The sequence below is a fragment of the Dermacentor andersoni genome, chromosome 8 (genome assembly GCF_023375885.2).
Source record: "Dermacentor andersoni chromosome 8, qqDerAnde1_hic_scaffold, whole genome shotgun sequence".
Classification (NCBI taxonomy): Eukaryota; Metazoa; Arthropoda; class Arachnida; order Ixodida; family Ixodidae; genus Dermacentor; species Dermacentor andersoni.
The window spans coordinates 113,567,047-113,593,738 of record NC_092821.1 but is presented as its reverse complement, the minus strand read 5'-3'; the positions used below and the strand labels follow the sequence as shown (position 1 = coordinate 113,593,738).

Sequence of the window (26,692 nt, the reverse complement as noted above, 5' to 3'; positions counted from 1 at the left end):
GCCGCAGTCAGCCGTCGATGCACACACACACACACACACACACACACACACACACACACACACACACACACACACACACACACACACACACACACACACACACACACACACACACACACACACACACACACACACACACACGTCAGCACGAGCACGGAGCTCTGGGAGCAGCAGGATGTGCACGAATGCGAGGAGGAGGAAAGCGCGCCGCCAACGTGCACGAACCGTGGACAGGGACGGGAGGGGAGACGGCGATTCCGGTTTGTGGCGCCGCCGCCGCCGTGCCGCATCAGAGCGTTCGGCGGCTTCTTTTCTTTCCGCATCACGCGTTGGAAAACGAGAGGGAAAGAGATGGGAGGAGAGACGAAAGAAAGGCGAGGTGTACGGAAGAAGAGGAGAGAAAAAAAAAAAAAACGAACGAAGGAGGCGAAAGAATTCGCCTATCCCGCATCGTGCGCTGCAGCACGGAAGAAGAAGGAGACAGGAGAAGAAGAATGGCGGAGAAGAAAAAGAAAGAAAGGAGCAGAGTAAGAAGATGCAGAAAGAAAGAAGCGTGGCAGTTCTCCCACGGCAGGCATGACGGCGCAGGCTCCGACCGTCATGGCATCGGCGAGCGGGCAAGGGGTGAAAGACTTGCTCTGTGCGGCCAAGGAACCTTCTTCACTTTCATCTATTTATTTTTTCTTCTGTTTGTTGTTGGTCCTACGCCCTTGAGAGGTCTAGCAAGGGTCGGTCTTCGGACACGCACCGTATCAGTATACCGCATGCCTTGTAAAGAATTCAAAATCGTATCAAATCGTGTTTTTATTTAATTTCCCAGTGCAATCAAACCGCTACGACAGAGGCCGTAAACGAGGAAACCTCCCAATTAATTTCGACCGGCCTGGGGTTCTTTACTAAGGCGCGCGTTTAGTCCAAGTATGCGAGCGTTCTTGCAATCCGCTCCCCGATGGAAACGCCGCCTTTGCAACGGCAGTCAGGAGTCAAACCAGGCGACATCGGGCTCAGCAGCGTGGCGCCGTAGGCATCGAGCAACTGCGGCGGGTCCTTGTACGCAACAGCATTGTCCGTACGCTTAGCAGAGAGTTTGGACGGGCAGTGCGAGAGAACGAATGAGAACCTCAGGGTCGCCGCTGTTCGTCTTGCCGTTGTTTGTGCAAATCTACGGTCTACATGCTAGTTTTCGTTCAAGACGAAGACCAATCAAAAGCCCGACTACGGCTAGTGATAGCCACTGGTCTACCCACCGCGGCAGACCAGTTGGCTGTGGCGTGACAAAGCGGAAACGTTTATGCAGAAAAAAAAAGAAAAAGTAGTAGTTCTCGCCTCAGTTATGCGAAACATACTGGAAAGCATATATTTTCGCAGTGTTTATCACAACCGCTAAAATTTTCAATAAATAAGTATGTATACTGGAAAGGTCAGTAGCAGCGGCGCCCCACACGTCTCGCTAGATGATCAGCAGATGCGCCCAAACACCCTTTTCGAGAAAAAGACTTCATTTCAGCGACAACGCTATTCAGAACCGTCTTTATATGTGCAGTAGGCGCTCGTCGGTGGTCAACTCCAGAGAACCTTCATACACAGGCTCGTTCAAGCGCGGAGTGCATAGGCGTGCGTATCACGGGAGTATGATGCTGCGTTGTGAAGCAGATAAAGAGCAGTTTAATAGACTGTTGACAGATTATATCAAAGTAACAGAGGTCAACAATTTGCTCATAAAGTTTCACGTGGCAATACACGTGAAAACAGAGTGTCCTTAAGAGCTACACATAGAAATAAATATACAAAGTCCATAGTGCACTACGTAGCCTACAACGGGAAGATTATTTGGACATCAAAAAACATAAACGTACAAAAGCAGAAGAACGGAGATCGGTTTTTCGTCCAATCAAAGAAAAAATTCACCAACGATTACGATACTCCCTAATGCGAAATTTGAGTGCAGCTCTATGCGTGCTTACATTTCGAGACATATTGGCTGGCCCGGACAATCTGTCTCATGCGGCACGATGCAAACGGAGCGAAGTGTGGCGCGACTGCCTCGCCAATTGGAAGATCGCGAGAAGCGGCGCGTGGGTGCCGCGTGGGCGCGATTCACAGCAGCCGCCGCAGACAGACCTCCGCTCATGCAGCGCTTTGTTTGCGCTACTCTGGCGCCATCTCGTAGCCATCGTCGCCGCAGACAAAGCACGGCTCATGCAGCGCTTTGTTTGCGCTACTCTGGCGCCATCTCGTAGCCATCATCGCCGCAGAGGCAGACCTGCGCGGTACTACGCTTTTCTTCTCGCGCTTTTTCCATACCCGCTTCTCCTGCTTTCCGCCTCATGGTTTCGCTGCACCCTCTTCCTCCACTTTCCTTCTAGCGCTTTCCTTGCTGTTGGCCGCTTACATTTTCCTTTCATTTCCCGCTGTGCTCCGCGTTCGCTCTTTCATCCTTCGCTGTGCTCGTTCACTCGGTAACGCTGACGCCGACGCTCACCGCAGTAACGGGCGCCTAAGAGCTGTGCTCTAAAATTACGACAAAACTCACAGGATGAGTGTCGATGGTAATGTAATTAGCATTCAAGCATTTTGAAGAGACACAGTACTTCTCAAATTTCTTTATACCTGTAGTTGACATCCTAAAACTCCCATTCTTTTGGTTATATATCCCATAATCCGTTATCCTGCAATGTTGCTACGGCACTCACTTGCCATAGTAACGCTTGAGCATGGCGGCATGACGAAGACTGTACGACGCTGACGCACTAACGACTATGGAATGATAAAGAAGTGTCGTCGATGGGAATCACAAAGGCGAATGAGGGCAACGGCACGATGACAATGAGATGACCATTCCTAAATGATGACGTCCGTATGAACGATAACAGCGCGACGGCGCCGACACAATTCGATGACGACGAGTGTACGGTGACGATGGCGCGACAACGACGGTACGACGACAACCGGAATGACGACGACGAAGCTGGAGTGACGATGACGGCACGACGATGACGTCATCGTGACGACGGTATAACAACGGATGCGTGGTTGCGACTGTCTGAAGAAAACGCCATGACGACGACTGCATGACAACGACGGCATAATCACGATGGAATGACAACAGCGTAGTTACTATAGCATACCGAAGGAGCATTGACGTCGATGGAACAACGAAGGCAGTATGACGACGATGTCATGGCGACAATGTGATGAGGCTACTGAATTGATGGCAATGGTAAAATAATGACGCCACGACGACAACGATATGACGCTGAGTGTGTGACAAAGACCGCACGAATAGAGTCAGATGACGAAGTTAGAATGAGGACGATAGAACCATCGCGACGGCATCGGCATTGTATGACGACGATGGCATGACAGCGGTACGATGTCAACCGGATGACGACAAGTGTACGATGACAATCGCGCAACGGCCACTGCATCACGAAGCCCAATTCTGCAATAAACCCCATTTCGCAAAAATCTGGCGGCGGCGTAACCAAAACGTGGTACCAAAAATGGCCGACAGCGCAAAGAGTAAAAAAAAAAAAAAAAAAAAAAACACGTCATGAAATTCTCGGATTCACGTCATATTCTTCAATGTCTTACACAACCCGGCATCGTGTCTCTTTTTGAATGCAAAAGCTCACGCAACACTTGGTGGCGTGCGGGTCACCGTCGTCATCATCTTCTATCACGCGCCAACGATCGATCCTTCACTACGAAATGGCACCGCTGCGCTCCGCGTATCCATTTCTTGGCCAATTCCCCCCCAAGTGGGAAGGAGCCACATACGTGGCAGGAAACAAGTACAACACTCTCGACGCGAAATCATGAGTCCGTAAAGTGAGGTGTACCACCGCCGTCTTGTAACAAAACGAACGCCGTGCAAGTTTACAACGTGCACGACGGCGTGCTGATGGATACCTAAGCGAAAACACTTCACCAAATCGACTACAATGCTTTCGCATTTCCACACGTAAGCATTCTCAAAAACCTCTGCCGAACTTTTTTTCTTGTGTTTCTAAAGATTTCTTTCTCGTACTTAATGAGAAAAAAAGAAACGATCGCTGCACCAAGGGTTGTCGTTTCTTACTGTTCCTTGTTTTCTCACTTTCTGGTGTCCGTATTTGGTTTTCTTGGTCCTATATACAGAAATGGTGCCCCTCGCTTGCAGCAAGAACGAGCGATTGTTCGCAATCTCATCTAAATTCTTCAGGAGCAAATTGCAACAGCGGTGTGTCGCTGAATGTTTCGTTGGCTGGATAATACGATCACGCGGGAAGGGGCTGTGTAGCGCACGAATAAAACCCCAGCGCGAGACCGTCGTTGGTCGCAACGATAAGGCCGCCTCGACGCCGGTAACCTGGTCTTCAGAGAGGCTGCCAACTGTGCAAGCAGAACTGCAATTACACAGAGTAAAACAATGAGGTACCGCTCATTTCAAAAATTATGTAAAAGACTACTGGGCGGTATTTCAAAACAAGACGATGACATTTTGAGTCACAATGACAGCACAATTACACCACGATGGCGCTGCGACAACGCATACATTAGGGAGCCTACTTTCTAGCGCTGTTTTAGGGTGGTGACAGCCTTTGTAAGGGCACTTGCCACCGCCAGCTAAATTAGCAGGTTAAACTTTCCGACAAGCTATACAAGATAGGGGGAGACAAAATGGCGAAGCACCAGCTGACAGACCACATTTCCCGCAACCCTTGGTGACTCGAAACTAATTATTTTTTTTTGATAAAGTAGGGCCTCAGCAGCCAGAGACATATAGCGGGTCTGAGCGCAGTACACGGTACGTCAACGTTTTTCTTAAACAGGCTAGTGAGCACAGTCTCCATTACAGCACACTTCGAAAAACACCCTTTGTATATTACGTACAAGTGGAAGGCAATGACAATGCTTAATGCAGTTCACATTCTTGGCGTGACATAATGCTGCCACGAGCACGCCATCGTGCCTTGTAACATGTTGCTGTATACGTGTCGCACGACATTCAATAGAAAACAAGAGGTATGACGTTTTAAAGTACAAGTCAAAGGCATTTAGTATATTAAAGATGTACGCAGGTTTCCTGTGCGCATTGCTATAAAACTAAATTAAAGAAATTTAATAGATCACGTGCCAACATTGGTACATCAGAGCGTGACGATAAGAAGCATTTAAAACCCCTTAAACTTCGTAAAGTAGTGACACTCTCCTTCTCCGCCTTCACTCCTCCTCGTTTCTCCTCTCTTTCGCGCTCCCTCCTCGACCGTGGCGCCGCCTACACTGCTCGAGCGTAGCAACGGCGCCAACATGCGCTCCTCGCCGCTCCGTAGACGCTTCTCGAGCAAAAATGGCGCTGATGCACGGCGCGAGGGCCCACGTGATGCTATTAGGCCAATAGCGACGCGGCGTCGGCCTCGGCCAGAGCGCGCGAGGAGGAGGCGGCATTCTTCAAAGCGTGGCACTACTTTACGAAGTTTAAAGGGCTTTAAGCAGCATGAATGCGCCGCGACTTCTAGCGAGATCGGGGACCAAAATGGTTGTTCACCAAATTCGGCGGTGTCACCACCCTAAACCAGCGCTTGCGTGTAATGTACCTAACACACATAGCACGCCCTTGTCTGGGTTTAGAAAAAAATTGTTTCAGCAAGAGTCGATACGAAGACTGAGTCGCAATCCCGGCATAATTGTGTGCTTAGAAAAAATGGAAACGATTCCACTCAGTGAAGACCGAATGGCAGCGAAAGTTGACTTCAGTCAAAGAACTCAAACGAAAACCAAAGTGCTTTCGCTACCATTCCATATTCACAGAGTGGAATGGCTGTCAATTTTAAGAGCTGTTAAATCGACAGAAAAAGGCAGCACATTAAGCACTTTTTTTGCGTGATATAAATCTGCTTTACTGAGAGCTGAATATATCGCGCCGTAGCTGCGTAGCCATGCGCGCCGACGCGAGCCAGCCCAAGCGCGCGACAACAGAGAGGAGCTGTTCACCGAGATCGAGCCGCGTTTCGACGCGTACGAGCCGTGCCGCGCTATCTGCGCATGCGCGGGCGCGCGTACGCGAGCTTGCGCGCGTTCGCAAGGTTACGTGTGGTCTGGGCTTAACCGGACGCGTCCAACGGGCTCCGACTTGCCCGGCGTCGAGCGACGGTCACCCGCGCGCCAAGAACGTCCGACTATAAACGCGCCTTTGTAATGGCCCATTCATGCGGCGGGCGTCGGCGTAAAGCTGGAACCACATAGCGCGTTTGTCGTGAGTGAAAATTGGCAGTGGCTTAGCTCGGCTATGCCAGGATATACGTAGCGAAAGCTAAGGCATAGCATAGGTAGCCTTGGTTAAACTTTATTGCAAGTCCAGGTTAGTCTGGTCGTCTAGCTATGTTGCAGCGTTTAGCCAGTCGTTCGGCGCGCTGTTCTTCTGTTTCCTGGGCGATTCGTTTCCTCTTCATCTCGTTGCGATGTCGATTCCAGGCCTCCTCCTGCTCATCAGAATTTTCGCCGTCCATACTGCCGCCTCAACTGCGGTTGCGGCGCTCGCGGGCTCTCCTTTTCAATCCTCCGACATGTTACCAGGCATGCGACGCAGCTGGCGAAGCGAGCGGAGGCGAGCGCAACGACGAGGAACGCGGTGTGACGTCATACCAGACGGCGGCGGCGGAGAGGCGCGGCGCTGCGCAGCGGTGGGACACCTGTGGCTCGGTGCTACTATTGGCGCATGCGCAGTAGTGACTAGGGAGCGAGAGAGAGAGAAATATCCGCGGCGAGGCGCGCGTTGTGACGTCATGCGCCTTCCCGGAGCACCGCCATGGCGAAATCGCGAGTTCGCGGCCTGTAAAGCTTTCGCTTTAAAAGTTTATTTCAACAAAAGACGATACGAACATTGAGTCACAATGACGGGACAATTCCGTCAGGACAATGACATCCAGCCACATTTTAAAAGACGAGTCCACACTCACTAACATAAAACCACATAGACCTACGGCAACGCACAATTACACATGAACTAATCGTCCCATTACACAATATGACGTTCAATATATACAATGTACAATTGTTATCTACAATGTAAAGAGTTGATGTAGCGATGATATGAGATGTGTGTATACAAAGCGCTTAGAAAAAGTTTATTTCAACAAGAGACGATACGAGAACTGAGTCACAATCAAGGGACAATCCCACCAAGACAATAACATATACAAAGTACGAAGCACTGTTTAGATGGCAACGTGAAAGAATTGTCCGAGTACGCACTTACTGGGACATAGAGAACTTACCTATTGTTACCCCATCCTTAATCAGGACGTCATGCATACGGCCTTACGCTATCTCTCAAAACCATCATTCAATACCAAGCATATATCCTCGCGTTTAACAATCCATTTCTTCAATAGTAATCAATATCGCAACGAGTTAAGGTACACGAATATTGCTTTGTTCCCTAACGTAAGGGTTCTAACCAGTCGTGTTCCTTGGTTAATTATAACACGCGCAACGGCATATGTTGTGTACACGAAAGAGTCCGCGTTGCTACAGCATGATGATGAGGTACCGAGGCGAAAGACCACGCGAAAGGCCAGAACGAACCGCCTTGAGTCGGGTGTGCATCATCCCTCTACGATGGAGTAGGGAGCCTACACGCAAAAACAGTGCTTGCATGTAGGCGCCATCCGATTGCGTGGTGGCTAGCGCCACCACCATTCTAGAACAGGGTTGAGTGGGACGAGCTAAAGCCCCTTAGCCCCATGGAAATGCAGCTTTTGCGGAACCCTTGTACACAACGTCAGAAATTGATGTAAAATATAAATATCAAATTTGTCCGCTTTCAATGATCTAGTGGATGCGGTTTACAGAACAGCGATATCTGTTCTTGATGCAGAGCTATTAATTTATAACGTTCTTGCGCATGAACGTTATAAATTGAACTAATATCTAACTGAACTAATAGCTAATTAAGGGCCTGAATTTTGTTAAAGACATTTTCAAAAATTCGAAAGTTTGAAAAGAAAACTAGAAGCGCTTCTATTTTTCTTTTCAAACTTTCGAATTTTTGAAAATGTCTTTAACAAAATTCAGGCCCTAAATCGAAAATACGCTTCCAACAGTCACTATAATTTAACTTTTTCTCTCAAATGCAAGAAATTTGATGAAAATCGGTCCAGGGGTTGTCTCATAAAAACGTTCTTGCGTTTTACGTGTATTTGAATAGGCCGCGTCAATGTTGGGCCTGAGCTAACGTTTCCTCTTAACTATTCCACGTCGTAATATTTGGCCCATAAGCCGTGTTCAGCATTTTTTTTTTCCACGTAATGCTTAATCTTTTGTAGTGCGCAGTTCCTGCGGCGAGCGTAGGCATCGCCCCTCGTAACCGAGCGAACAAGCCGCGAAGGAGGACAGCGGACGGGGAGCACAGCGGCAGATGAAAGACGGTGATAGCGAAAAGAGCGCAAGGAGGAAAGCGGCGGAGGAGGGTAAGGCGAAAGCGTGAGAGGAAAAGCTTATTGCCAAGGCAATATACAGGTTTTCCGGCGACGATGGCTGCGATATGGCACCAGAGCCGCGCGCGTCGTCTGTGTGGAAACAAAGCGCTGCGTGAGTGGCGGACTGTCTGCGGCGGCTGCTGTGAATCTTGCCCACGAGGGACCCACGTCACGGCGGCCGCATTTCGATGGGGGCGAAATGCGAAAACACCCATGTGCTTAGATTTAGGTGCACGTTAAAGACCTCACGTGGTCGAAATTTCCGGAGTCCTCCACTACGGCGTGCCTCCTAATCAGAAAGTGGTTTTGGCACGTAAAACCCCATAATTTAATTTAATTTTAGGGACCCATCACAATCATTGGTGAACTTTTTTTGTCTGTTTGTTTAAAAGGCTCCGGTGCGCTAGCTTACATAGTGGTTATGTACTTACACTTAGGGTGCACGTTACAGAATCCCAGGTGGTGAAAATTAAAACGGGTGCCTTATCATCATATCGTGGTTTCACCCCGTAAAACCCCAGAATTTGTTTAACAAAAATTCAAGGTTCCGGCTTCTTTGGGGGGTGTAAACAAAATTAAGTTATTCTCGAGTCTGATTTCCCAGAAACACAAGGTATGTTTATCTAATACCTCAAACCTGCATTTAATGTCGTTGCCAACTGCACGTTCAAACTGAGACCCTTGTGTATTATAAACGGCTGATTTCAGTTATCCGGTCCGCTATCAGAAGGACAATAATGAAGCAATTAAAGGAACGGCAGGCCTCACATACGCTTAGAGACATACGCAGATGTGCTTTGTTCGTTGAAGCAGATAAGTGTGCTGCCACGTGAACCATTCAATTTTAATGGGATGCAAACAATGTGAGACTCTCCAAAAAATTGCTTGCCTGAATCGAGTTAGCAGGTTTACAGGCTGCCGTAAAACAGGGCGTTTATGTTGAATGACAGCTACGAAATTGTTAAGCAGAAGTCATCAACCCCTGTGTGTTAATTCGCTCAGAAATTGGTGTGCCTCTGCGCAATTAACAGCCGGGATTCTCCAGCAGCAGCATAATTCGGAACAGTCCGCATTTGGATCGGTCACTCGCCCTCAAGACTTGAAATTGCTGTTATGCGTTACATTCGAACAGAAACGACTATTCTATAATCTTTAATAGTGAATTCTGGAATCTAATGCAATTCGAATAGCAAGTACCATTCGATTAGACATGTTTCTACTTCATTTCACCTGCTGACATGTTGAAGGGGATCGCCAGACCAGCCGTGGAGATTACATTGGTCCTTCCAAGTCTCCCTGATTTAGTCTGAGTACATAAGTAATATTGCTTAAATGATATTGCGCGACATAAAAACGACACGGACGTGAGAGAAGACGACACACCAAGCGCAAACTTTCAACTAAGTTGATTGTGCCACTGCGTCATTTTATACATGGCAGGCAACGTAGATCGCGCATTCGCTTACAAGGAAATGAAGTGCGAATTCATGTAACATGGTTACGTGTCATGTGATGCCGCATCCAAGTAACTTAATTCTTTTTCTGTGAGAGCCAGAGACGGGAAGCTAACACACGTATCACCCAATTTCGCGATCATCTGCGCTTCAGATATCTCACGGATGAGCTGCGTACTGCCACGGGAAACAATCGTGCATTGATCCTCAAGAGGCTTGCACCCATGCTCGCGACAGTGGGTCATATCTTTCGTCTAATACCGTTGTTCATATTAGCGTGCAATAATTACCGCGATTCCTTCTCTCCGAAAGCTCATTGGTCCACCTGGGGCTGGTTCCATCTAAAGGATGCTTTGAATTGTAGTACACTGTGGTTCCACCCGTGATAAGGTCTCCAGCCACAAGCTGTCGGTCGAAGCTGCCGTGCGCGCTCCCATGGGTGGGCCTTCTCTCTGGCGAATTAATTGTTGGGGGCACAGAGTTAACGCAGCTGTATGCAATTAGGTTAACTATAAATTATAAAACTAAATTATAACGTCGGTGTGGATCAGACAGCGAACTGGATAGCCGATGCTATAGTTGACATTAGGGAAAGAAATTGACTCGCCATGCCGGCCCTGCGAAAGTGGAGGTCCAGCGAAGCTATTGGAAACCACCACTACAGCTGCTGAGTGGGGTATGCAAAGCTTTATTGCTTTAGAGTAATGGCAGTAATGGGAGTAATGGTGATTTAGACAGCGCGCTGCCGCCTATAGCGGTGCTGCAACAACACTGAAATCAGTTGCTAGGCTGGTTCTTTTATTCACGAAAGGATAGGGACCTCGCTACCCACTTCTCAAGCTGCCGTCGCCGAGGCAGCTTGCGCAGACCAGCCGGGAAACGGGAAATGTATGCGGGGAGCACTACGTGCTTCGCCTTGTTATGAGGAGCACCTTATCATCAATTATTTAATTCGGATGCTTGTTTTGTGCTTGTTCTTTATTGAAACGCAAGCTGTTTTGTATGTTGTATGCGTTATTCCAAAGAATGTGTGCATTATTCGCCTCATTTGGCTGGGTGCTTGAAGCCTCTACATTACGGGGGTACGACGCACTGCTCCTGACCTGCACTGCCGACGGGATCGGCCCACATTTTTCTTAACAGACGTGCGCACAAAATATGCCTCCCACCGAGAGGCTAACAGCGCCGTAAAAATTGCAGCTCGGCAGGCCATGTAATGCGTAGGCTAGGTAATTGGTGGACTATTAGAGTCAAAGAATGGGTGCCAAGGGTAGGGAGGTGCGGTTGAGGAGGGCAGAAAATTAGGTGGGGTGATGAAATTAGTAAATTTGCAGGCGCAAGACAGGGGCAATTGGGGATCGCAAGGAGTTCTGCAGTGGACATAAAAATTAACTGCTGCTGCTCATTATTATGATTACGATGATGATAATGATCATGATGATGATGATTGAGTTGCACGCTTTGAGTATTAGCTCGTTCCCTTCCACGTGACCCAGCCGGTGCTCTCCTAAATAAATTGTCCTCCGAGGCAGGTGACACTTGGAATACGAGCCCTCTGGAGTTAGCAGCGATAGAGCCCCGCAACAACACGAACCCCGAGCACCACCGCGGCTTGGTCGTTTCCGTCGCCAGCCCGGAGGGACGTCCGCCTGAAGTGACCGAGCATGCGTCCCCCGGGCTCGTTCTTGAAAAGCGGTGAGCTTCGCGTCGTTTTATACGAAATCCCGAATACTTGCGCGTTCCTACTTTGTTACATGCCGCTGATCTTGCCTACTTTGAGGCGCGCCTCACAGATAGAAAGCGGCGCAAGGTCTACGATTGAATCCGCACACCGCGTTTCCGGTTCCCAGCCTCCTCCGAAAGAGCGATCGATACGCAAATAGCAGCAAAGGTGCAATGACCTCTCTACGTACGCTTTTCGCTGGATGCGGCAGATTTCACGGCACCATCGTGAAGAAAAGTATGGCGGTGCCGTATTCGTTCGCTACTACAAACACGTTTATTCAGGTCGAGAGTTAAGACTGCTACAGTTAGTTCACTTAATGTATCTGATAATCTTTATATTATGTAGATATCGCGAATATGTCCATGTATGCCCTTTCATTTACCGAGAACTTTAGTCATCCCCTTCTCGTCCTCGCACCACGCAGTTAATAAGCCTGATTTAATTATTTCACTATAATACTGTTCTCTTCGATTGTTTACCCGGCTTCCTAATATCCAACCAACAAAAAGCGCGCGTGAAAGAATGCGATCAAATTTTCTTGCGTAACTAAACGTTGCCGACTGGTGGCTTCTGCGACAAAACTACGTGCTACTTTTAGAAAACAGTGTTGAAGACAGTAGTTAAACGGGCTAAAATTACAGTGACTAACGGCCGACAAGAGTTACGGGCGCACCAAAGCAAATAAAGCCGTTCAAAAATGTGCTGCACAAGCTCTCTACAACAAAAAACAGGGCGGGCGTCCGCGCGACGAACGTGCCGGCGCTCGCTAGCAGACGACGCACAACACAATGACAGCAAAATTGATAATGTCGTGTTGTATAATCCATGCCTCGTATACATACATATGTTTGGCGAAATGATATAAATGTAAATGTGCACTTGAAATAGAGGGCTACTTTAAAGAGCGCAGATACGCAATCTGTCTCGGCCTCCACAGAGACCGATTGCCGCGGTGCACGTCTCCGCCCGAATCCAGTTCCCTCGCAGCGCCCTCGCAAAATGTCTTTTTTTTTTTCCCACACGCGGCGCCTCAGCGGGAGGGCACTGTCCGGGCCACTCAACCTCATTCGAGTACACTCCAGTTTGCACCCGTTGGGACGTATCTTGTCCCCAAACAACATAGCTTTAGTTTAGGGGACGCAAGTGGCTTGCGTAAACAAGAACTAGGGGCCACGGTACTACGCATGCGCAGACTGCTACGTGCGTGTCTGCGCATGCGCAGTACCGCCGCCCGTAGCTCTTGCGTACGCAAGCCGCTTGCGTCCCCTAAACTAAAGCTCTCTAATAACCTTCTTATCTCGCGTGCGTTTCCTGGTACCGGAGAAGCGTGCGCAAGGAGTTGCCCAGCAGACGGAGAGAAGCAAGCTCGGGCTTGATAGGTTGCGTAGCAAGGTGGGCGCGACCTTTAGGAACAACGCATGCGTATTTTCGCGTCGGGTTTACGCGTCACGATGATGGCAGAACGCGTTCAAAGTAAGCTGTCGCTTAACAAACGCAGTTACGTGTCCGGTGGTGAGATATGAAATGTTGTTTCGCAATGGAGCAGTTCGATTCCCCATCCATTAGGCTCCGGACGTTTTCTCTTTTCTTGATTCGGGGTTGCTAAATTCGATAGATTTAATTGAAATCGGTTCAGCGGTTGTCTGAAGAGAACATTTCGGCGACCCACACGTATTTGAACAAAAAAAGTCAGGGTTGGTACCAAGTTACAGCGCCCTCTTGGGGAGCCTTCGTGCACCATGATCAGATACTGAACTTCAAACCATAATGATAACAGTACCGTAACGAATAGCAAGAAAAGGATCCGCGCGCCCATCTAACTCAAAGCACACGCGGCTTCCGTCAACACGAACTGGGTCACTAATAGCGCGCTTTTCGTAATTAACCAACGGATGATTTCCCTGCTTCCCGGTATTTCCAAGGGTATCACCGAAAGGCCTGGCAGTCGCTCTACAGCAAGAACTGTAGACAACTGCATATGGCCGTCACGCATGGTAGTTTGCTGCCGCGTACCTCAGTACAGTTAGCTGGACCTTTATTTCTTATGAGCGATAGCCATGAGACAGAGTAGACAGTGCCACGCCCTATTTTTCCCTAAGAGCTTCACTATCAGCAGGCTTGATTGGCCCGATGATATGCAAGGACACTGCGTGTGTAAGGGAGAAGCCTCGAATTATACGCGTAGACAGAAATTAATCTTGGCGTTTAATCTCGACTGTCTTCCCGGTCGCCAAAGACCTCCTCGCACGGACAGAAGAGGAAGTAACTCCACCTTAACGCGCGATAAGTGGAACGGGATAACCGGTATTTCAGCGAAGCCACCGTAGCTATGGGTTATCTGCACGAGTCGAAGCTGCTCGCATTCTGCAGATAGGCGCTCTCAAAGGTGCGGCCGCGGCCTGTCGAATGAGGCACACACACACACACACACAAAAACAGTGATAAGCGGTTCGAGCTCCGTGTTCCAGATTTGTTACGGGCGCGCCAGCCGGTCGCTCTACTTCGCTGCAGACGTCCATTTGAAACCGGAGGCACTGAATTTGGCGCCGTCCCAGAGCCGTGCGCCGAAGTGCATACGGCCTAATCGCGATCGCGCTAGGTTTAAACACGTAGCGAGGAACCAGTACCGGAAGCAAGGCACACGATGGTTGCGGCGTTTGGTCAACGAGAAAAGCGCACTGCGTTTCAAGCGGTCATCGAGAGCTCATCGAGCGATCATCGAGATAGATGCCAGAACTTAAGTTATAAGCAGTGAGCGTTGGGCACAGGGAGCAAAAAGGGAAGAGAGAGAAAAGGGTTGATGAGGAGGATAAAAACGGTCGCTTGAATGAACGTTGCAGCTTTCGAGATATCGCAAGGGGCACACTGAAAACAAGAACGAATTACGGAAAACAAGCGTTCATTTTTGAGTCTGCAATAATTCTCAACAAAATGGGAAAACAAATGCTGAAATTAATTGAATTTGATTGCTGAAAATGTGCATTTAAAAAACAAGATAAGCGTCAACACAAGTTCATACTACAATAGTAGCGAAATACGGCTGCATAATTAGTCTGTGCGCAGCAAGTACGGCGGTTTACTGAGGACGGAGATACGGGGTGACTATGTCAGGTCACATAAATTCCACCAAGAATGCCCCTTTAGTGTACCCAATAAATATTGATATTTTTGGTGTAAGAAAACGTGTAGAGATTTCGACATGGAACGTTGCACACGCGCAGTTTGTGTACCGCATATACGCCCGGAAACTTGTGCTGAAAGTTGTACCTTTCAGAGTTCGGAAAGGTTATTAAGAATTCTCACTGCGAGGTAGCGCACCTTGAAGGTTCCCGCTGCCAAAGAAGCACAATAAAGAGAAGTTTTCGCCAACGCATCACTAACGGTGCAGTGCTGTCGCGTCAACTGGCAAATAAGAATGAAAACACTTTCAGGACTAGGAGGCGTCGTTTTTCAGAGTGAACTGTGTCGAAATAAACAGGTGATTCCAGTAATAACGACAAAGCGCCACTGATACTTTCTCATCCGCGTCAGATGAGGGTAAGCGAACTCCGATTTTATCGTTTAGCTCTTTCTGTCACGTCGAAGAGCCAGTACCAGCAAGGGAGAATTCGGATCTAAACGGGTGGGTCTTCGCGGCAACAGCCACAAAGCATTTTCCATGCTGTGGCGTTCTCCTCTACGTAATTTTCTAAAATGGAGGGCGGGCGCCTTACCACTCTGATCGAGTCAAAGATTACGTTGTCCAAGGACACTAATCTTGACACTGCCAAATTCTGGCATCTTGAGGTTTCCAGACAGTAAGACCTGGCGTACCCGCCCTGTGATACAATCATAGAAGACAATGCCCAGGAATACTATTCTTGACACTGTCAAAATCCGCCACTTTTGAGGTTCTCAGCAAATCATAGCGGGCGCCCCCTCCTCCTCCGTGCGATCACGTCAGAGGTGACAATGTCCAGGCGTACTATTCTTCACACTGTCAAGTTCCACCATACTTCGCTTTTCAGCCAATCAGAGCAGGTGTCGCCGCCCTTCTGGCCAATCAGAGCCGACGAGATGGCGAACTCGACCGCGTTCAGAATAGCACCGCCCAGCCAGCGGGCCCGCGCGAATAGCCACATGCTTCGGGCGAAGCCATCGTGCGTGCCTCCGCAATGATAAACCCGCTGCTGCCCGTTGAGCCATTCTGGTGGCTAGACAGTGAACAGGAGGTCCCGGACCAACTACGTGTAACTGTAGTTAGCCACGCCCCGTCATAACTGCGCCGCCACAATTACTCGTGACTGCCACCGCCGCACTTCGCAAGCACGATCCCGCACGGCTCTGCGGAAGAAACCACCAGACCGCTTCGAAAGGCTTCCCCGCCGCCAACAAAGGGTGAGCCCGCAGGGTAGAGGGGGGAGGGAGGGGAGGGGCAGGAGGGGGGTCCTTCAAATGCCTCACGCCATGGCAGCTGCCTCTTCGACGCCGCTCGTCGATGTGAACAACCGGGAAGCGTTGACTCCGGTATCGCGGCGCGAGGGGGGCGACCGTGGCGTCGATAGAGAGGTGGGCATCCCAACGAGAGGAACACGCCCTTTTCCGTCAACGCACGCTCGCGACTACCCCGGTCGGGCGAGTTCCTCGGCCAGCGTCAGAGCTTGGCCGGGACGGACCGCGCGCCGGTCTGTCCTCTGGTCAGCGCGCGAGAGATGGGCGAGGAGGAGTCGCGGCGGGCAAAGCGGCCGAGGAACCCGTGCTAGGGTCAACGCCCAGCCGTCTTGCCAGACAGCGCGCGGCCGACGCAAAGTCCGGCTTTCCAGCGGACGGTCAGGGGGGGGGGGGGCATGGAGAGGGGGTCAGCGACAGGTCAAGACGGTCTTCGCTGGCTCCTCCGCAGTGGTGGGCAACGCTCTCAAAGCCTGTCATAGAAGGCACGATGTACGGTGGTCAACGAACGAACGAATAGAACGAAAAAGTACGTAGGAAAGAAAGAAAGGAAGGAAGAAACGGAGGTATGTGGCGTGGATGAGGGCACGGCTTCGGCCACCGGAGAATGAGGGGGCAGCGTTAGACGTCGGGACAGCCCAGAAGAGTTCTTCGGGAACGCCTTCGCCGCAGGCTCTCGTGCAAGGCAGTTCCGTATATAGTTGATGGCACGTGCTGTGTGGTGCAGGAAGTCTCCAGCCCGCTAACAACGGCGCTATAAAAACGAGAAGGACGAGAAGTATTGCTCCGAATTTCACCCGACTGACTTTATTCGAAAGTGACAGGTGCGGTGTAGCAGCCAACGTATGAATATCAAGTGTCGAATGCGAACGAAACCGCTCTTAGAGAGTCTACGGGTTGTTGCTCTCTCCGTCATTGTTGCAGTTCTTATCCTGCGGCCGCAGTTTCTGTGATGTCCATAGTTCTACCAGAGTCTTTCGTTATATCCGACGTAGTTTATCCGACGTTATATCCGACGTAGTTATATCCAACGTTATATCCGACGTTATATCCGACGTAGTTATATCCGACGTAGTTATATCCGACGTTATATCCGACCATGTGCCGGACAAAGTGGATTACATTTTGTGCAAGAGGGGCGCTTACATTCGTTGCTCTTCCTAAACTGTGGAGCTTCTGAGGACTGATTAGCCAGTAGGCGACTACGAGATGGATGACGACCGTGATGTCAATCGTAGTTGAGTTTGCTTAATTTTTTTCTGTCAGTATTTGAACAGCGAAGCTCTTAAGGGCAATTCCGCAGGTTTCCGCGCGGCGGCGCTGAAAGCCGATGGCGACGTGCGGAGTCTCTGACGGTATCACATGTCAATCAAAGAAAAGTCACGACGCAGCCTGCATCGCAGCTCCGATTTTGCCTTGAAACGCAACATCAAGAGTTGTTAAATAGATGGCATCTTCGGTGTACCTAGATCAGATATGTAACTTCCTTTCGCTGTTTGATTTAGTCAATGTACCGTATTTTTTGTTTGTCACGTCACGTTTCAATGGCTCCACGTCAGAGGTCAGCAAAGATGGGCCTAGCCAGGGAACAATTTGCAGGCATCGCGTCTGAACCTCTGGGCTGTTAACATATGATCGGTATCTGTTCTTCAGAGTAACGTTCGTGTCGTACCGTTTGGGTGTTTAATTGAACAGGGATTGCACAGACGCTCGAGGGACATTCACGCCGCCGTCGTGCTGTCTCGTTATCGAAGGCGCATGGGCGGCCTGCGCGTCTGAAGAGAGGCGGAGTGGCTTTGCCTTCAAAGACACGCGCTGACTAAGACTGCATGCGTCACGTGTTTATTATACGAGTAAAGTTCACGTGGGTACATCGACTTGCGAAATTTCTGCAGAGCCGTGCTTAGATTTAAAAGAAAAAAGCTTTTTTGTACACCTCGTCATACTTCAAGAGCTGTCAGTGCGTCGTGTGACATGGATTGCGAAATTTAACCGAGATGAGAGCTGCGAACACATATCTTCGGACCAGCATGCATCGAGGAACAAGCAATAACAACAAACAGTGCCGATGCCAATTGCACTTGGTCGGCCGGTTCCTGCGGAGCGTTTGGCGTGACCTGCGGATTGTTGGCTTCTCTGCAGAGCAGTGGAGCCTATTTTGACCACGTGATGGTGTTCGGCGAACGGCGGCGCTAGAATCGCTGGAGGCGGTGCGAGCGGCGAGCGGAAAACAGCAGTGGCGCTTAATAGGAGAGTGGCTGCTTAACTGCTGTGCTTCTTTAAATAATTGCACAATGAAACAACAAACGCTAGCTAAATATCCTCACTGGAACAAATATACGCTTCAAGCACGTCATGCATTTAATAAAATTTCTCCTGAAGCATCCTGCTATACCTTTACATTGACAGTCATAGTCGATGGTTTCTGCCCAATGTGTACGTGAAGTGCCCTTTAACAGATTACCTTTAAAAGGTGAAATCATGACGCGAAATGTGAGAGCAGCGGACCGTGATCAGCCAAACACTAATTTCAAGTATTCTGTAATGAGCAAATTACTGAGCATGCTTTTCTTTCTATAGTGCGAGTACTATACGCATAAGGTCGACTATAAGAAAACTTGCTACGAACGAGTTTTCCTCATCAGCTCTTGTCACTTGCCAGAGCGCGTTTCGCTAAACTAGCAGTAACGCCGAACGCAGCTCAAATGCACACCAGCCAATGTGGCCCTATACCATGTGGCAGTGTCGAAGCGTGGAGTCTTGAGTCTGCCAAGTCTTGAGTGTCAGAGCTGTGTGTGGCTACTTCAGTCCGCCCTGTCTACTTACCCACTGTCAGTGTTTAAAGTACGGCCAAACCTAATTAAATCTAAAGTGTAAGGCAATCGAGCAGATTACCTAAAAATAAAGGCGGGGTAATGGCCTCCAGGAAACTGCCCCGCAATTTCAAACACGTAGATACCAAAGGCACCCCAACTTCTAGCACCAACAAAGAGATGATTGCACACGTACATATCATGATCCCGTGTGCCCAAGGTCACAGTTCCGTACTCATCTCGAAAGCACACCTTCCGCAACTTGGCTGAATGTTTCTACGCGACCGGCATACCACTACGCAGTGGCTTTGATGTTTGACGTTTCTTTTGAGAAAAAAGTCAAACACGTTTCTACCCCTTTCTTTTCTTTACAGAAACGAACAGCAGGCCACTGCAATCGACTGGAAGCGTCACAAACCTCCCGATCCAAGCCACTGCGTTAACAAAATTAAATTATTTAAATTCTGGGGGTTTTTAGGTGTCAGAACCACATTCCGATTATGAGGCACGCCGTAGTGGGGTAGTCTGGAATAACTTTGACCACCTGGGGTTCTTTAACGCGCACCCAAGTCTAAGTACACAAGCGATTTTGTATATCGCGGCCCTCAAAATGCGGCCGCCACGACAGGGATCGAACCCGGGACCTCGAGCTCAACAGAGCAACGCCGTGGCCACTGGGCATCGCGCCGGGCAGCACCCCCACAAAGCAAACATACAATCGGGCCACGGAAAAACACCGGGAAGCCTAAACGTTCTTTCTATTGAATTGTTCGAATAATACGAAAATGGAAACAGCGGCAAATGCCTCACTCGAACGCGTTCCTGGTTATTTGCGCTTGTGTACTAAGATGGAGCACTGGGAGTGATAAACAGCGTCAGTGCCGGCCACAGTTGAACAGCACCGAGCAGCGGTGGCGACATAGTTGACGACTCCAATCAAGGCTGACCTCATCGAGACAGTCCTGAGCCCCGAGGTTTCCATGGCGCATCCGCCCTGCACAGTTCTGTCGGCAATGCCCATGGAAACCCCGAAGTTCTCGGCCAAGCCTACCAGAACATCAGCCACCGCCACACACCGAGTCTCGACCCCGCATGGTGCCGCCTCTTTATTTTCACAGTGGCAAGACGATGAGGGCCGTCGAAGACGGGAGCACCGGTCTCAGAAGTTGAGCGACAGCCTCAAGGAAAAATAAAGCTGAATTGAACTGAATTGACAGTGTCTGTGAAGGGCAGTGACGGAAGGAGGGAGGCTATTATAAGTGTTGCTAGCTCCGGGGCAAAAAAACGAATCGAAGTATGCGTTAGTATTACACGTCGGAATGCCGTCATTGAAGTGGCGACCACTGCGTGATTAAGTCAGCCGGCTCACGTAGAAGCTGGACTTTCAAAGCTGGGTTAATATGCGGAAGTTTACAGGACAGGCTTATGTCCAAGCGCGCGAAGCGCAGCTGAAAGCATTATTCTCCACTGCAAAAGCGAAGTACACTAACAAAGGCGATTGTTTCCGCTCTCAGCTAAAATTACAATCTTCGCTCCATTTCAAGAAAGTTCACTCCATTAAAGAAAGGGGCCCACATGCCAGCGAAGCTGTGTATGTGGGATCGGCCCACGTATGGGGAGTGCTTAACGCCTGCGTCCTCCAACGCGGGTGGGTGCGGCATTGTACTGTCTTCGAGATTTCTTTCTACCCACGAACACGATAGTGAGGAAAGCAGCCCTTAACAGCTTCCCTGAAATATTAAGTCGTTATTCTTTATTTGTTGTCCATCAAAGTGCTCAACGGCTAAATAAACTACGAACAGCATTTCTCGTCGTCTCCTTCAGTCAGAAGATCATCCAAGATCGCATGACTTCCAGGTAATTAAGCGAGACATATCAAGAAATGCGCATCACGCATGCCAGTGGACCTATCTCGAAATTTCTCACTGCATTCAAAAGTATTTTATACCTCCAAATTTACCTATGAAATGTCGAATGTCCTTGTTCTCTTCTCGTTTCCCATTTGTTGTGTTCCAAGCAATAAATGTACGACTGTCATAACTTCATCACCGCACGGTCTGCCCCCCAAAAGAGAAAGAAAGATGCGGTGTACTTCACTTTCCTACGAGATCGTAGAATTGTTTCAACAGATCTTAATTAAGGTAGCATCAGAAATATAACATCAATTTTGTGATAGAAACTGAACCTGAAGATTGCTGCGATGATCGCCTCCACTCTCCCGCGTACCTGAAAAGCACGCACACCATGCATGCAACGTCTCCGTTCATGCCGGGACGCTCGCATCGAAAACACGGCCGTCACAATCCGGCTTGCATATTCAGTTGTTGAGGTGTACATCTTTTGAGGAGTTGCTCCTGACTAGAGCATATGGCGCGCCGAAGAAGCTACGAATTTCGCCATGTAACCGATAGCCCCTGACTGCCACTTGGGATGAATTTTCCCGATTGTAGGGACATCACGTGAGATAGTTTCTGCGCAGGGCACAATGGCGTTCAAGGTAAAATCAATCTTGAGCATACCTTCTTATGTAAACGGTCATTCGGCTGTGTTAGCTGCATGGGTGTTATAGGTCTGTGAAGGGTGCATTGCGGTTCAGCCGCTTGCCGCAGTAACTCACTTGATCATTCTGAATGTCTTGCTTTTTTTTTGTTGCTGTTGAAACACATGTAACTTGGTTAGCCAAGGAGCACTCAAACACTTGATTTCATAATCAACAGGAGACTGTAGCTTGATTTATTGGTTAGCTTGTTTTCTGTTTTACTGTACGCCGCTCCTTTCAGACCATAAGCGGTCAGTGGTTACCGGAAACAGTAATAGAATCCCAGCAATCATAACTCTGCGTTTACACCAATGCGCCACAAGAAACCTGGCCATATTTCATAAGTCAATGTTCATATTTTGATCAAGCTAACATTCAGGGTAGCCATATTGGATATACTTGCACGCCCTGCTTCAATACAGCATGCATTATATGCATTATGCGTGACTCATCGAAGATGGAAATGCAACATCACAAGCAGATGCGCGCTCGTATGGCGCCGTTAGAGAATACGAAGACAATGTGATGAACATTACAATATGGTATGTAACAGCGCCTCTAAACTATACGCAATGTTTGTTGAGAATCAATAGGCAGTGGCGCACATGACAATAAGTCGTTATCTTCCTTGAAACTAGCTTAAAACAGTGCTGTTGGAGTCTGGCTTCTGTAGACGTCGAATTCCGTAAGACAGACGTGTTTTTCGACGGCTGCTTTACTGGGCAGGAACAAATAAATTTAGGGAGTCCACTTATGGTAGCAGGCCTCCGCTTTGACATTGGGGAACACGAACAAACCCATAGACCAAGCTGGCAGACTGATAATGGTGTACCGCAATTCCTCCGGTTTAGGGTCTGGGGGGTTTGTTCCATCACCGCCGGACCAGGACAGCGGCTCGCCATTCAGGTGCACTTCGGAGCCTCCGAGATCCGAAGCCGACGTGAGAATCCAACGCAGCTGGTTCTCCCAGAGCCTCCGAGATCCCGTTTTCTTCAACTTGGCGCCCGTGTCGGCGAGGCGCACGCCGTAAAAGGCCAGCCCGCCCGGATAGTTGCGGGCGCAGTGGACGTAGATTCGAGTGGCCGGGTCCTTCAGCTTCGACTCTTCGACAGTCAGCACCTTCTGGCCCACGTGTTTGGCCAGCAGTAGCGTCACCCAGTAGTCGGCCGTCGGCTTGACTCCTTCGCCGGATTCGTTTTTGGCCACGATCATGGATTCGGCCGTGGCTCCAAGAAGCGAGTCGCGCAGCACCGCGGCCACGCCCCTCTTGGAAGCCGCGCCGAAGGCCTCGGTCCAGGACAGCATGGCGGCGAACGTTCCCGAGACGCCGTCGACGAAGCCGGGCGTCGTGGACAGGGACGTCAGCCAGATCCTCGTGATCCGGGGCGCCGCCGTTTCGACCAGGGCCTGAACGTTTTGCAGTTGCGAGTCGAAGCGCTCCATGACGGCAGGGTCCAGGAGGTCCTTGACGGTGACGTTGGAGGAGTCGTGAAGGACGTGCCTCAGGGACACCACGTCGACGAACCGGCCACGGCCCTTTATGAAGCGCTCCAGGTAGCGCAGCCCGGGACTGCGCAGGGTCGACACGCCGGGCCCTACCAGGGGTGCCGGGTAGAAGGAGACCAGGTCGCGGAGCGCCTCGTACTCGCAAGCGAGCGCGTAAGGGCTGGGACCGGGGCCGGGCCAATTCTCGGCCGCGGCCTCTCCTAGCTGCCACATGAGCCTCGAGGTGAGGTTGTGGCGCTCGCTGAAACGCATGAGCAGCGCGGCGTCTCGAAGGTCCCAGCGGCCGAAGACGGGAGACGAAGGCTCCACGTCCTCGAGCCGGTGGGCGTTCAGGCTGAACAGGAGGCGCCAGTCGCAGCGCTCGACGAAGTGGTTCAGGGCGACCCACTCGGAACCCATGAGAGGGAACCGCTCGCGGCTGCTTGTGCTGGAAGCGCGGAGCCGGCTGCGCTGAACGACGAACGGTAGGCTGCCTCGAGTAGACAAAGGAGCGGCAAATATTAAACGGCAGCAAGCGACAGACGAGAACAGAGAGTGCTAAAGCGGGCGGTGGAAACAGTGAGCTTGGTACGCGACAAATACGCATCCATTGTATTGCCTTTCGGAGAGAGAGAGAGATGGCCCTTTAATGAAATACAGAGAACACTGCCGAAGTAGATGCGCCTGCACGCTAATACGCATAGGGAAAGAAAACGGGAACCGAAACGCCTTAGGAGGAGGAGGAGACGGTACAAGGAAAAAAGAAAGGCAAGACAGTATATGACCATGGTAGGTACACGTGAGATAAACGTTATGGTACTGATGTAAACAGGCTAGAGCTTGCCAATGGAATGGAAACAAGGTATATAAAGCTTGACGTTGTCCTGAAGGAGAAAGCATAGAACGTGGTATGTTTCCTATATTTCGTGATTATTGGGGAGCAGACCTGATTCTACTGAAATAAGATGTCTTTTCGCCTCTGTAAGTTGCACATACATTCAAACAAAGTGCCTTTCTGACCAATACAGTGGTTGCTGAACATTTGCAGCACATCGTCTTTTTCTTTATATTTGCAAGAATTGACCTGACAGAGTCTCCGCAGACTGTCTATACTCAAAATTCCGTAGAGTTAAGCATGATTGGTTAATTTTCTGCTCTCTCCTGTTATTTCCACTGCTTGTGTCATTCTATTGCCTACCTAACTCTCGCAGTAGACGTGGAGAGGGTTGCACAGTGTGCTGAAAAAAAAAAATAGATGGACAACCTTGCCGCACGTCTTGCATTTAAGTGTGTACGCTGATGGTTGAGCGACTACTTGTGAATTCGCTTTGGAACCACCTCTTGTACAAGGTAGGTGGCACACTGCCCTGACGGCATCGGCGACCAGTGGTTTCTCCGCATTACCATTTGGCATTTCATGAACCAAACACAAACAGTCATCATTATAAAAATTCGAGCACTACCCTCATCACTTCTTCACTGGAGCAAGAATGTCTGCCGTAATATTTCGGAGAAAGCCGTGACAGGGTCGCGTCAGCTGCGAAAAATGAAATGTAAAGCCGCGGTGGTCCTGGCCTTATTCCATGGTGGCGTTGTTATCATAGTGGTATACGTACGCTGTGCCCAGAAACGCTGCAACCCGCAATACTTTTTAATCATAAAATCACGAAAAGCGGGGCTACTGCCTTGCATTCATGCTTAGCTGATTATGTGCTTATATAAAGTAGATGTACTGATTGAATGATCAATCAACTAGTTGATTTATCGGCTATTTTCTCGCCGTAACATGCTTAGGCATCGATGGTCCACTGAAAGAACGATAAGCGAGATCCAGCGGTTAGTACCTGGGAGGCAGATCTGCAGGAGACCTCGAGTACTGCTTCAGTACGGTCTAATACGGTTCAGAGAGCTGCTCAGAACCGAGTACTGAAGTGCCCTACACTAAGCGATCTGAAATCAGTGGCTGCGTTGAATACTTAACGCGAGTCGGTTTACCAGTCGCCCGCTACTAGGACTGCAGCTCTGCTTTTACCATAGAATACAGTTTCCGCCTTAATTGTATTTTTCTTTTCGTTATTGCTTCTTTTTTTTCCGTTTCCATACTGTGCAAGATACATTAGTATGAAAGAAAAAACGCTAACTGGAACTGCAGTGCACTTCACGGCACGTTTGGAGCCCGCCTCTCTCGAAATAGTCCAAAGAACAATCTCTACAGCAAAAGCTTTTGCCTTCATTACTAACTCCTACTTTGCAATGAAGCCAATCGTGACCCTTAAGGTCACAAAATAAAAAAAAAATTGAAATTTATCAAATTATTAACCTTACTGAGCAACTATCGCGAAAATTCTGGTGTCAACCCTCTGAAATGAAGCATGGCCACAAAAAATGTTCATGTTATCTTGAATTCCCTAGTTCTAAACGTTCGAGCAAGTTGCCGGCAGGAACATTTGTTATATGCTGTTATCGATGTTTTCCACGGCGATCCTATGGGCGCCGCCACGTTTGATCACGTGGTGACGCGTCCATTGCTTGCCTCAGTTGCTGCCGTTTGCTCCGTGCTTGCTATGGAAGTGCATGACGCTGGTGCGGCTCTGGAAGCCTGTTTCGGCGGATATCGTAGGCGGTGATTGGGTGGACGACACAAAGCTTTGTACAAAGCATCAGAAGACATGTAAGAGCTTTCGGAGCTCATTACGCCTCGTCCAAACGGTGCGAGCAGCGCAAACGGTGCTTGTGCTAGAAACGCAACTAAAGATGCATTCCAAGCTGTCCATATAATTATATTTAATTCAGAAACGATGTGTTTTTTTTTTCCTCTTCGCTCTTTATTCGGCAAACGCTTTGAATCAGCGGCTTGCCATATTTCAGGCTCAGTAATGCTCCTCGGTGCGGTCACTCTCCATTTTCTAACTAATTGCTTGCGGGTGTGCTCAGATGCGATAGACTTGTTTTTGCTGCTCACAAGACTTGGAATGTAGACGTTGTGCGCTTTGTAATGGCTTTCAGCCGTGACGCATCATCGCTAGTCGCTCGCTTAGTATGTGTACCATCACGATACGTTCAGCTTCGAATATTCGTGCGCTGTCTGTGTAGTCGCCATCCCACATGCTTCGGCGCATTGAGTGAAGAGTACGCCCATTCACCTATTCTCAAGACACCGGCAATAAAGTGGGCGTGTGTGTTAGGGTGGACGCGTGTAGATAACGTGCTAGAAGCTCACTATACCAGAGAGCGGCGCTACTCCGTTTGTCACTTAGTAACGGGCGGTACTCACTCTTGCCAACGTTCCGGGGTTGAAGTCCCTTCTTTGTAGGTTAGCGACACAACGCTCGCGATTTTTTTTTTATCTTCGAGGAAAGCCGGGCATCGCCGAGGTCCGACAACACAGGCAACCCAGCCCTAATGTGGCAGCGGTCCCTGAACTTTGCCGTACATGTTTATTGAATTCCTTAAAATGCCAGTCACTATTGTTGCAGCCAGCTACTGCACACGTCATCCATCTACCGTTCCACGTTTTGCAGCGTGAATGGGGCATACTGCACTAGCGGAGACGCAGTTGTGCGTTCCAACAGCCGGTCCCACAGCAGCAAGGCAGAAACGGTAATGGTTTCGTATTCGCGTGCGTTCTGTGAGGCAATGCGTGGCGCGCCGCCGAAAGCGCCATTTCGTTGCGCTAGACCAAACTACGCCGCGCAACGAACATATAAGCCGAAGTGTAGTAGCCTGGCATACTACAAATTACTACATATTACCTCTAGCCTATTAAAAAGTGCATCCAAGCGCAC

The 26,692-nt window shown here is 49.5% G+C and overlaps 1 protein-coding gene and 1 long non-coding RNA gene across 2 annotated transcripts in view; one reads left to right on the top strand and one right to left on the bottom strand.

The window, feature by feature from the left end:
• LOC129384339 (uncharacterized) overlaps positions 1 to 20,093 on the top strand; it is a 31,305-nt gene extending 11,212 nt beyond the window's left edge. Inside the window, exon 2 of the long non-coding RNA XR_008612071.1 lies at positions 19,258 to 20,093. This is a non-coding gene — a long non-coding RNA (uncharacterized lncRNA). The remainder of the gene's footprint in view (positions 1 to 19,257) is intronic.
• A 1,287-nt stretch (positions 20,094 to 21,380) lies between these two features.
• LOC126529202 (heparanase-like) lies at positions 21,381 to 23,397 on the bottom strand. The gene has a single exon (XM_050176798.3). It carries the CDS (start codon positions 23,325 to 23,327, stop codon positions 22,161 to 22,163), a length of 1,167 nt encoding a protein of 388 aa, XP_050032755.1. The 5' UTR covers positions 23,328 to 23,397; the 3' UTR covers positions 21,381 to 22,160.
• Positions 23,398 to 26,692: the final 3,295 nt, after the last annotated feature.

Excerpts from the sequence above, each read along its gene's own strand:
- LOC126529202 (XM_050176798.3), bottom strand. The coding sequence starts at position 23,327 with ATGGGTTCCGAGTGGGTCGCCCTGAACCACTTCGTCGAGCGCTGCGAC.